General features: G+C 37.4%; 1 protein-coding gene across 1 annotated transcript; it reads right to left on the bottom strand.

Moving 5' to 3' along the window:
* Positions 1–1230: 1230 nt before the first annotated feature.
* On the bottom strand, positions 1231–12553 carry LOC128246040 (pre-mRNA splicing regulator USH1G-like). The gene is made up of 2 exons (XM_052964252.1): positions 12048–12553; positions 1231–2889 (listed from the first exon to the last, which is right to left on the bottom strand). Exons 1-2 carry the CDS (start codon positions 12212–12214, stop codon positions 1668–1670), a joined length of 1389 nt encoding a protein of 462 aa, XP_052820212.1. The 5' UTR covers positions 12215–12553; the 3' UTR covers positions 1231–1667.
* Between the last annotated feature and the right edge of the window lie 641 nt (positions 12554–13194).

Here is a 13194-nt window from a genome sequence, read left to right as displayed (position 1 = left end):
CATTGACTGCCCTTTGTTTGATTTAAAATGCGGTAGTAAAAAAAGGTACCCTCGATTTAAGTCTTTATTTAAATCAAAATATTGCCTTCCGACGTAGCATTTGTGACGTAATTTATCACGTGGTATACACACACTCTGCTCGTGAGTGTATACTAATGGCGAAAATATATCAATACGCCGTTCTGCTTGAATGGTATTAAACTGACACCTAACCATGTAAAAAGTAGATCCATGCGTCGAACATGAAGTTTTATTAAATGAAATGATATGGAATTAGTTGTTATTGATGGTTTTCCACAAATTCACGATTCTTCTTAAAATGAGTGTGTATGAGGAGTGAAATATAGAAACCGTAAAGAATGCATAGCTCATGTGCAGACATCATAATTCCACTGGACGCCATTGCTGCATTTTTTACTTTCGCTTTCCCGCGCCTGGTTACTTTATGCTGAGGTCATCTGCCGCAAGACCAATCAAAAGCTTGGATATTTCGAAATGGGCGAGTTCATGTCACATTCAACGATGCATCAATCTTAAATTTCACATGAACTGTGAAACATGTGACTGTGTTCAGTAAAAAATGAGATCCCATTCTTCACACCTTGAAAGAATAAGATCTTATTTTCCGCATGTTAAATGAGATCTGAGTTAAAGAAGGTGTTGAGTAGCTTATTTTGTTGGAAGTGAAAGTAGATCGCGTAGTAGATTGTCATTTAAACGTGTTATGAAATTAAACCCAGAATGCATTATGTTTTAAAAGTTGTGTAAGTTTATGAAATGTATCATTAAAAAAAGTTAATTTTTCAATATAATATACTCCTCTTTATACCATGATGTTAATTACTATATTATGATTGAAGTTCATCTTTCAAAGCCTCTTTATGTGTAACTGTATAATATGTTCATTGCAATTCTCATTTTGTCATTCATGTATGACATGAGTTTACCGAATAAACTTGAAACTAGTAAATTGTACACCATGTAACATAGTGACGGGTGGAGTTGAAACTTGAAACTTGAAACTTGAAACTTTAAATATCAAAATGAAACTAAATACTCATACTCACGCGTGCTATGGCAGCATTTAATTGGATACTTCATTGAATTATACAACATGATAACGCGATGACACGGGGATCTTGTAAGGAAGAAATACAAAATGGCCACGGATATAGTAACATATTAAAACAAGTACCTTAGTGATAAAAGTATATAATAACTTCCAACGCATCTGTTTACTCTATTTTATTTATTTCACAGAAAACGAACAATTACACAGGAAACATATAACTGTATATAAGAATAAATGACGTTCGTGAATCGCTTCACTCAACTGATATATACAACGAAAAGCATGTCTCGAAAAATGTTCTGCTTAGTGATAGGAAATTTAAGCAATGTATACTTGTCAGGGACCCACTTCAATGAAGATCTTAGAACTTAACGTAGTATGATAGTTCATTATATTGCTACATATATGTATGTATTAAAACTCTAGCCAGTATTAAAAATGCGGTATCGATTTGTGACAATTATACAGAATTAAGATACGACTAAAATCCTTGAATGAAACCGTCCGTGGTCGTTTTCTAACATTGACTCGTGTGGTAATACTGACAGACGAAAATGTTCTACAACAATAGCCTATATATTATGCGGAAAAGATGTCACAATTGGGAGTCGTACATTTGTGCGGGCTCGTTTAGCACAACCCTTCTTCTCTGTATGGCGTCCATTATTTTCCTCTGTGGTCCTATGGGAAGTCCCATGTCCTTAAAATCTTGACTGGTCAAGCGCATGAGCGCGTCCATGTCGACGTCGCCTTCCAAAAAGCAATGTGCGTAATGCGTCAGGCCACAGCCTTCCAGGAACATGACCACGGGCGTGTATTCCGTGTCGTCCTCATCGTCGTCAAGCTGTTCAACATCGTCAGCGTTCCAGGGTAACTCTTCTTTTGAATGTCTGGAAGTTTCAGATGATCCGCCGTCGCCGTTCATGTTCGTAAAATCGTTTTCTAAATCGTCTTCGTCAGCAGGATCTGTGGCTTTTAAATGATCAAACTGCTTAAGAAACGACAATTTTCCAAACATCGGCCGGCTAAATATTCCTGGGCCATCGTCTTCATTTCCTCCTTCGAAATTAGAGTCATCTTTAAGTACAATGTCAGGAAAAGCTCCTGTTAGTGCCGGTCTGGAGCCGCCGTCCGAAGCATCCACTGTGTCGTCTTCACCAATGTCGATATCGCGCACATACAACACTTCGCTGCCATTCCTAGACATCGTCCCTTTCACTGATCTTATTGTTCTCGTACCACTGCCATCTTGCTCGCTCACTTTAAACTCAAAAGGCGCTGTGCCATTTTGGTTCCCATTTACCATCTTTTTTAAAGTTGCTTTTGATTGAGTCCCGGCGTGAGCAGAGAAAGACTGCACTGATCCGTTCGCCGTCGCCTTAGAAGCCGTGCGGTTCTTCAATCGGTACGTGAGCCGCTTGAACAATCCTTCATCGGACGGTGCCTTAAAGTCGCCATTCACTTGTGTCTGTTTCTCCTGTTGGCGGCGCATCCTTTCTAAGTCTTTAGATGCTTTGGTTTGCATTTTCTCAAAATATTGAATATTTCTCTCCGCCTCCTTCAACGCCTTTTCTTTCAGTTGTTGGACCATTTTGGGGTTCTTCTTCATCTGCTCGCCTTGCGTCATGTCGAGCACGCTGACGATGTTCTCCCTGTTCTCGAGGGCCGCCAAGTCCATGGCCGTGTGGTACTCGTTGTCCAGTTTCCACACATTAACACCGAAGTTGACCAGGAACGACACACAGTTGAAGTGACCTCCCTTGGCTGCGTGATGTAGAGCCGTGAACCCCTGTAGGTCAGACTTGTCAAGGTCACCCCTGGAAATACATAAAAAGAAATCAATGTAAGTTTAAGGAATCGATTGACATGCATTAGAAGATTAATGTTTTAGGCTTGTGAAATCGATCCACCATTAGGAATATTGACGTGAACAGATAAGCAGAAGCAGCTATAGACAAGGAAGACATCAAGCGACCTTCAAAGCTACGTTGACCTTGGCCATTTAGTTTGAAATGACTTCATGTGGTTGTGCCGCAGTTATTGAAATGACAGTTATGTTATAAAGAAAGCGAATAAATTTAACCTTGACCGTTATTTAAAGGTAAAAAATTGGCAGATATGCATAATATACAATATGCCTTCTACACATACATCCTTGCAATTTCAAATATATACCATCAACAGTGTCGAAGTAAATGAAAATGTATTACTGCATCATGGTTAAGGGGACAAAGTGATTACAGTACAGCTCCCCCATCTCCCCAAGCTTTGATAAGGATATAAAACCCGATCTATTCTTATGGTTGGTCCAGATTTGTCGTATTACCATTACAGCTACATAGCATGGTAATAACAACCTGTCAAAATCTACTGTGAATACTCGGTTGAAAATGATTTTGATTTTCGTTCAGATATAAAATCAATGTGTTTTATTGCTGACATGCATAAATATGCAACTCTAAGATAAAGAAATTTTGAAATATCGTGGCAACTTAAGCCTTATCTGACAGTGGTATTATAGTTTTGATCGGCATTTATTCCTGCAGTGCAATGACGTACACTCAGGATGGTCAAGGTAATTAACTGTATAAGACAGAAGGTAAATGGCAGGACCTTCAAATATGCAAAACAACTTGGCCAAATATACTAGCGTCCAAGAGACCCCACTATTCTACCGCCTCGATATGGGTCAGCATCATGACAGGCAGACAACGGAAACGGCGTAACAATATCAGCAAACAATGAAACGGGCCCAATATGGCGGACACATGGAGTGATGAAACATGTCATATTACCTAAGGTATAATATACATTATGTACACTTCAAACAGTTTTGGCTTTAAAAAACTCAGCCCATGCATTTTAAAATATCTAAGATGAATATGTATAACCTTTTTCTAAAGCATTATCGCCATTGGTCATTCATTAAAGGAGTCAAAGTGAATTAATTCAAGGAACTATTGGCCATTCATTCAAGGAATAATTGGTCCTTCATTCAAGGAACAATTAGTCATTCATTTAAGGAATAATTGGTATTTCATTCAAGGAATAATTGGTCCTTCATTCAAGGAATAATTGGTCATTTATGCAAGGCGCAATCATTGGTCATTCATTCAAGGAATCATTGGTCATTTATTAAAGGAAAAAATCGTCATTCATTCAAGGAAATATTGGTCATTTATTCAAGGAACCATTGGTCATTCATTTAAGAAATCTTTGGTGATTAATTCAAGGAGCAATTGTTAATTGATTTGAGGAATCATTGGTGATTAATTCAAGGAGCAATTGTTAATTCATTTGAGGAATCAATGGTGATTAATTCATTTAAGGGATAAAACTGAGAAAATAACATTTCTGGCAGAAATAATTTTTGAGCTGTGTCCCAGGTTATGTAATCTTACAGAAAAGATCTACATGAACGCTCTTGACAAATACACAACTGTTTAAACTGGAATTTGATAAATTAACAGCTACTTGATAGTGCTGCCAAATAAATTTCACCTGTCGTTAAATGTTATCTCTCACGTTAGAAGTAGATTGGTTTGTAGAAATGCGACATGATTAAAATGTCAGTAAATAGTAGTGGACGTTATGGACAATCATTAAGAGACCGGGCTGTTTCAATAAACGATTCTAGTCGCTACTTTAATGCTCTGAAATCTGTATTAACGTCATAAATGGCAATAAATCGGTTTTCTTTTCATTTCCTTATTTTTTTGTTCATTTTGAACATTGGTTAAAATTCAGTTCATTCAAATACATAGAAAAAATAAATAAAACCGAAAAAAAAAATAATTTCAATTTACGACTTAAATCGATAAGATATTCAGTGAAACGTCCCCCAGGGGCATACATGTACGCCAGTATATCTGAGTGAGCCGGCGATATGTGAGGGTGTTACAGTAATTGGGACCGTACTGTTATATGGGGTGGGAGCTTTGGAAACCCATTCTAAACGCAAACATTCAGCGGAAATACGTTAATCTGTTACTATTTTAAAAGATGTATCTAGTCTTGGATTAAGATTTAATAACTTGCAAATAGGTTTGTGAGCACGGGCGTACTGGAGTATGACTAGGTACGCCCCTGTGTCAAATGTTAAAAAGGTGGTAATAACAATTGTTTACAATACGGAGCCTCTGATGAATGAAACGCAAAAGCCACAACGTTATAAATATGCGTGATCATGTGTTATCGTTGAAAATCAGGCTACACTGTTTTGCATTTTAACACGACTCTTTATCATATTTAAATTCACTATATATTATCTTTTTATTATCAATAAGTTTTATTGCTCGTGATTTATGTATGATCATCTTAATTGAATACTGGTTAAACCAATTTCGTTACAAAACCGGTTACAATGTAACAATTATAAACACTTTAAAATATTCTGTACTTTACAGAAACTTTATGTAAAATCAAACATACAAAGGTGATTACATTACTCGAATTTCCCCATTTTATTGCGTATCAAGGTCGATTCTTTCCATTGAATATGTCCAGATTAATATTGAAATATCGGCAAAACAACTTTATTTTATTTTGGCAAATGATTATGTAGTTTTGTTTGACCACAGGTAGTTAACAAGACAATCCTTGCGGATCCACCCGACACTTAAACAAAGTCGTCTGTATTACATTTAGTTTACCAGCCGGCCATTACAGATACGAGGCTGACAACCTAGCTATGGCACCTGACATTAACACGTCTTGTCACTGTAAATGTTTGATTTATTTATCTATTGAACAAAAATATGGAAGTTAATTGTGACGACTACCGCTAGCAGTGAGCTGATAATTGGAACAAATGCCCGATGTGGTAACATATTGGGTGCAAAACATTTTTGCTGCTGATGATAACGTTGGTGCTATTTGTTTAGCCGGTCAATGCTGATTTTTAACGGCAAACAAGTGAGTCAGCAGTATGTGAATTAACATTATGTGAGCCAGCACTGTCTGAATAGATGTAATGTAAATCAGCAGTATCTGAATCGATTTTATGTGAATCAGCACTGTTTGATTCGGTTTTATGTGAATCAGCAGTATCTGAATCGATAAAATGTGAGTCAGCACTGTCTGAATTGTTTTTATGTGAATCAGCACTGTCTGAATCGGTTTTATTTGAACTGAGGACTGTCTTAATCGAAACTACGCAAATCAGTGCTTTCTGAAGCGATTTAATGTGAATCAGCAATATCTGAATCGATATGATGTGAATCAGCACTGTCTGAATCGATATTATGTAAATCAGCACTGTATGAATCAATATTATGTTAATTAGCACTGTCTGAATCGATATTATGTGAATCAGCAGTGTATAAATCGATATTATGTGAATGGGCAGTATCTGAATCGCGATTATGTAAATCAGCTGTATCTGAAACGTTATTATGAGAATCAGTAATGTCTGAATCGATATCATGTGAATAGCACTGTCTGAATCGATTTATGTGAAAAGCACAGTGTCTGAATCGATAGTATGTGAATCAGGACTGTCTGAATCGATAATGAGTAAATCAGCACTGTCTGAATCGATATCATATGAATCAGCAGTATCTAAACCGAATTTGAATCGCTTTTTTGGAACCAGCACAGTCGGAATCGATAGTAGGTCAATTAGCAGTAACATTTTTACCTGAATCAGCAGTATCTGAATCAATAACATGTGAGTCAGCTGTACTGTCTGAATCGATTTTATGTGAATCAACAGTCTTGGTTATATATTGTCAAGTGTTTGAGTTTGAGTGGCTGGTTTGATGTTCTTCCTTTTAAGATAGCACTTGTATGGATTTGTATGATATCTTATCTGGACACTTATGGAGGCCCAGAGATATATTAGTGAGCATTATTTTTGAAATTCATGTTTTGGCTTTAACCAAAGTCCTTTATCACCGCACAGATTAGCTCCTTCATATGTATATGATAACAGAAATAGAACCAAACCGTTTTTGTGAAACTGTATGATTAGCCCTTCGTCCAATGCTATGTAACACCTTAAGAGAGCTCAATAATGCTGGAGCAACGTAACGCCAATATATTAAAGGTTGTTGCTGTTTTTGTTGTTGCCGTTGTTTTTGGTGTCGTCGTCGAAATTATGTACACTTAAATAGTTAAGTACCGTTCAGGTATAATAAATAAATCATACAGTTTGATAATACAGTAATTCAAAAACTGCAGTGGAAGTAAGGTTCATGTATTCGTTAGAGTTCGATTCTTGTGTTCTGCAGAAATCGATCGGGTGTACCTCGGCTTAATTTGTTTTGTTGGTACAGCGGGACGGCTGAATAGATGCGTATATACCACGTGATAAATTACGTCATAATAGTTACTTCGGAAGGCAACATTTTGCTTCGAATATTAAATAAAAACACATATAACTTTTCTTTTTCTTTATCATTTTTAATGAAACAAAGGGCAGTCTATGCCGCTCAAAGAGCCCCGCCTTCGTTTCATTAAGTTTGATTAAGTGATCAGTTTCCTCCAACACTTCGAGAAACCTGCTTCCAAAATAATGACTTGACAGTGCTCCATCGGACGGCGGTTTTGTGAAAAGGTTTGACGAAGTATTTTAAGAAACTAAACTCTCAATCAAACTAAGTAAAACACCGAAGGCGGGGCTATGTAAGCGGCGTAGACTGTGCTATGCTTTATTTAAAATAGTGAATAAATGGTGAAGTTTTCTTCGTTTAAAGTCTTCACTTTAGGCAAATTATTGCCTTCCGACATAATTTATCACGTGATATACTCACACACTGTGAATGCTGTTTTGACTTTTTTAGGGAACTTCTTAATCGCTTTTACTTAGACTTTCAAAAGGAAAAAATGAGCTGACCTTCCCGATATTCCGTTACCCGCTTGCGTGATAGCTGATGATTTTCCTTTTGATAACGATGAGACGATAAGACGTAACTTGTTTTCACTTTTGTGCTGATATCCAATTAATTGCTCGTCATCTGTTTATCAACTATAAGATGTGTTGTAAACTATACCCACTATCAAATACTTGAAATTCATTAGATAAACTATCAGCGTTTGTTGATATTGCTAACTAGGATTGTCAAGGTGTTCATTATGCCCCTGTGCATTGTCATTCTAACACGTGCCCTATCAGAACACGTGCATGCAGGAGCAGTTGACTTTCATCGTCATGTACCATGCAGTATATGAGTATGACCACTATTGAATGCTCCTACGATACCATCTCTTATATAGTTACTGACGTTCAAACTAAGTTGGTGTTTCCAGTTTTGTGTGGGCCATATCAGGAAAAGTCAAACTCGTGGTCATTAATGTTACGTATATAGATTCATACAAACATCAAATAAGGCAGAGTCTTATGCACCAGTCAATTGTTACCACGGCACCCCAAGGTCTGGGGAATAGCGGGGACTTTCGGTCCAGCCAAGCCCGGGTAAAATCACCATCCTGCGGGGACGAACTACTGGTAAAATCTCCGCCAAATGCCCCCGCACCCCAGGGACCCTAGGTAAGGCCCATTCCTCGCTATTTTTGGCGCGAAGACAAATTCACCCGGCACTGCGGGGCCACCTGGAAGGTAAAAACACGGCCCATTTCCCCGGCTATCCCCGGTATACCCCCGGAACTTGGAGGGGGGGGGCGTGGTTGCGATTGACTGGTGCATTATTTTGACGATCTACAGAAAATAGAGCGGGCATACCTCGGTCTTGAACATGCACAAAGTGAGTAATTTTGACACTTAGGATTTAGAACGGAACGTTGTTATCGAGTCAAAAAATAAAGACAAACTCTACTTAACATTTTCAAAAAATGATATACATATATAACTATGTGACGTACTTGATTTCATAGAAATGGTTGACTTTATCATTTTTATCAGTTTTCAGTGGAAAGTGTTGTGCACACGAGATATCATGAATGTCACTGATGATAGTAAGATTGTTTCAGGGTGTCCGCAAGATATAATGAATAGAATCGTCCCTTAAAGTCAACATTGCCATGTAATTGAATTACCATTTTAAAGAAGAAAAGCTTCCATTTAAGAAGTACTTGCTTGTATTATAGTTTCACAAAAGTAATAAATTTTGCATTTAAAACTATATGTAAAAGCCCAAGACAAGGCATCATGCTCTTTAAATTACCAACAAGCGAATTCAGGGGTGGAGGGGAGGGGATATACAACATATACATTTCGTTTGTGAGGGAGGGGCGCATGCCAAATGGTTGCGCCTCTAAGCGACGCCCCCTCTAACGCAGATTCCTGTTAACAACATTGCATGTATGCAAATAAAGCAGTTAAATGAATCAGCTGCCTAAGAGGAGTCGGTTTTTGCCAAAAGTAATCTCATATAATACATACTGCTTGATCAATCTCATATGATATATACTGCTTGGTAAATATCATATGAAACATCCTGCTTGGTCAGTCTCGTATGATACATACTGCTTGGTCAATTGCATATGATACATACTGCTTGGTCATTCTCATATGATACATACTGCTTGGTAAACCACATATGATACATACTGCTTGGTCAATGTAATATGATACATACTGCTTGGTCAATCGCATATGATACATACTGCTTGGTCAATCAAATATGATACATACTGTTTGGTCAATCAAATATGATACATACTGTTTGGTCAATCTAATATGATACATGCTGCTTGGTCAATCTCATATGATACATGCTGCTTGGTCAATCTCATATGATACATACTGCTTGGTAAATCGCATATGATACATACTGCTTGGTCAATCTCATATGATACATACTGCTTGGTCAATCTCATATGATGCATACTGCTTGGTAAATCGCATATGATACATACTGCTTGGTCATTCTCATATGATACATACTGCTTGGTAAATCGCATATGATACATATTGCTTGGCCAATCTCATATGATACATACTGCTTGGTAAATCGCATATGATACATACTGCTTGGTCAATCTCATATGATACATACTACTTGGTACATCGCATATAATACATATTTCTTAGAAAATCTCTTATAATACATACTGCTTGGTACATCTCATATGGTACATACTGCTTGGTACATCTCATATGGTACATACTGCTTGGTACATCTCATATGGTACATACTGCTTGGTACATCTCATATGATACACACTGCTTGGTACATCTCATATGGTACATACTGCTTGGTACATCTCATATGGTACATACTGCTTGGTACATCTCATATGATACACACTGCTTGGTAATGCTCATATGATACACACTGCTTGGTACATCTCAGATGATACATACTGCTTGGTAAATCTCATATGTTACATACTGTTTGGTAAATGTAAAATAATTATGTTCGTTTATATCGGTTCATAATACACGTATTTTTCTTATATGCCTAATTGTTGAGAGATCAAAACAAACTGACATGCTTTATTGGGAGACATGTACTATGAACACTGTGTTCCATGTATAACGTTCACACTCACACAAATTCACTTTGTTAATTTGTGTTTAAGTTAACGATTTCTCTATTTTTATCTATGAACGATTTCAATTTCGGTATCCTTAAATACAGACATTAAACCTAACCTATAGAATTTTCAAATCCGCAGATCGATACACTGTAAAGACTTCGGCCTGAAAACTGGTTCGCAGAATCGGTTAAAACCCACTTGTGCAAATATTGAAGATTGAAGTTATCTACGCCATTTATTCCTTATCTAATGTTGCAATATTTGCAAACATTGAATTCTACTGTGCGTAAAAGCTCACATAAAGTGTAGATTTTTCACGACAATAAAAATCATATTTTTTTCGGATGGAGACGCTACATAAATAAAACAACGATATGTAAAGGGAAATAAGACAGGAAAGTACCAGTGATGCTCTATAACAACGTACTTATACCTTACACGTCGGTTTCTATTTTAGTTTTAAGACGAATTGAAATCAATATGATAAGGAATAATACGTTCTATATCCAGACTTTTTAAAGTTCTTCAGTATTGATTTATTTGCGAGGAACGTCCTTAAAAGGATGTAAACATTCCTACGTGTGGAAATTAAACAATTTATTGCCCGTGTACAGTTGCCTGTCCTCATTTAAATGGTCTGAGTAGTTTTGTGTATCCTTGATTAGGTGAACGGCAATCATTATCTTTATTTGCTTTACAAGGTATAAGTGGCCAGAGGGACCTATTGACGGCCATATAGTCCGAGCAGAAAGATAGCACAGATTTTTATCTTCACAGGACGAGTACTTGCATTTCGTGTTCACATAAAATGATTTAAATTATCTCTCACTCCATGTGCAAAACTGATAATATTTAGCTCTTCCGTCGTTTTTTATTTGCAAAACGTGCAATACATTGTTTTGTTTAATTGAACATATTTGCGTCTATAACAAACGTTTGACAGGAGCAAACGGGTAACACTCATCATTTAAAACCCTTTTTTTTCAAGAAATGGATAATACTAGTCTTGGCGTTTTCACAATTACCATACAATATACCGAGTTCCGGGGAGGTATCAAATACAGCCGAGATAGGCCAGGTGTGGCATGATCAAAGGAGCACACGTCAATACAACAATACTGCCCCAGGGACCCTAGTATCTATAGTATAGTTAACTGACTTTGAATAATTTAATGTTTCGTTAAACAAGGTCATTAGGCACAACCACATCCATATAAATATGGGGGACATTGCAACTGGTTGAGGTACTACACAAGCATTTTAATGCAACAGAAACTGTCTGCTTACAGTAACAAGTTGGTTAATATTTGAAAATAAAATATACCGGTACTTGAAGCTTTTTATATGATACGAACTCATTTATGTCCGATATCGAAATGAAACGATACATACAAAATGACATCAACACGATTTCTGAATGAAGTATCTAATTACACATCTATACAGTATATAAGGAAAGTTCTCATGAAACACTTTCTATGGAAGTCCATTGCATTTAACATGCGGCCTACACCACTGAGGTCAGCGTACCTACCCGCGTGTGATGACGATGCGGAGCGCCTCCAGGTTCCCGTGCTGGGCAGCCAACATGGCGGGCGTGCACCCGTCCTCGTCCGGTGTGTTCATCTGCTTCCGGTTTCCCTCCTTCAGCTTGTCCAGGTAGCCGTCTACCGCCGCGCGATGAAACACTTCTGCCGCCATGGTCGTCACTTCTGGTACAGTAAACACTTCACAATATCACTATATATTAGGGAAAATAACTGCCGGGTTTACTTTAGTCCTTTTTGCTTGCGAATGTCACTTCCTGTTTCATTTGTACCGGTATTCATCGCAAATGAATAACAATGTCATTCTGCGACTGTCATATATGACCGCACTAAACACCATACATTTACTAAATTACATTATTTAAATGTCCAGCACAGTTTCTCACTTTATGTCCACCCACCTTTGCCGCGTGATATATTAAGCGATACGAGTAAGGCCTTCGAGCCTTTATGTGGTCAAAAATCGAACTGATAGTGAACAAGAAAGTTATTCATCGTTATCATAATGCCCAGTGCGCATGTCGTACGCCTTATCGTACTGTTTACCTGCAAACTGTATAAATCAAATTGAAGAACAAAGTTTAAAACTTAAGGAGAAGTCGTTACTTCTGGTCGGAATGATTAATGCAGCATATTTACGCGTTTGCGATAATAGCAATAAGAGAAAATTTATGGGCTCCGAAGAGAGAACTCAAATAGGCGTTCATAGTATAGGAAAAGATGTAGTGACAAAATCAAATACACTTCAATGATTTTCCACTCTAACCGTATAGCTTAAGAAATAATGATATGCAAGAACTTCTTGTATTATGTACGTAATACGTATGTAAACGTGTAGTACAGGTATATACCACGCATCATCAATTACGCCCTGAATGCCATTTATTGCGGTCCGATACAGTCTCCGCTTACTTGTATGGGTGTAACCCCGCCCAGAAATGTGGTGTATGCATTTTTTAAAAGGATGGACTGAATTCAACAAACCCTGTCAGAGACCATTTCAAGGCCTATAGTCCGAGCACGTACTGACAACGATACGAGCAGATAACCGAATAGATCTTGCCTATTACGGTTCTGTCAGGTTATTTTTATTGCAAAAAATAAGACAAGCAGAACTGCTTTTGATATACAGAT

Source organism: Mya arenaria, chromosome 2 (assembly GCF_026914265.1).
Source record: "Mya arenaria isolate MELC-2E11 chromosome 2, ASM2691426v1".
Taxonomy (NCBI): Eukaryota; Metazoa; Mollusca; class Bivalvia; order Myida; family Myidae; genus Mya; species Mya arenaria.
The sequence above is the reverse complement of the archived record's forward strand: the minus strand, read 5'-3'. Positions and strand labels throughout refer to the sequence as shown.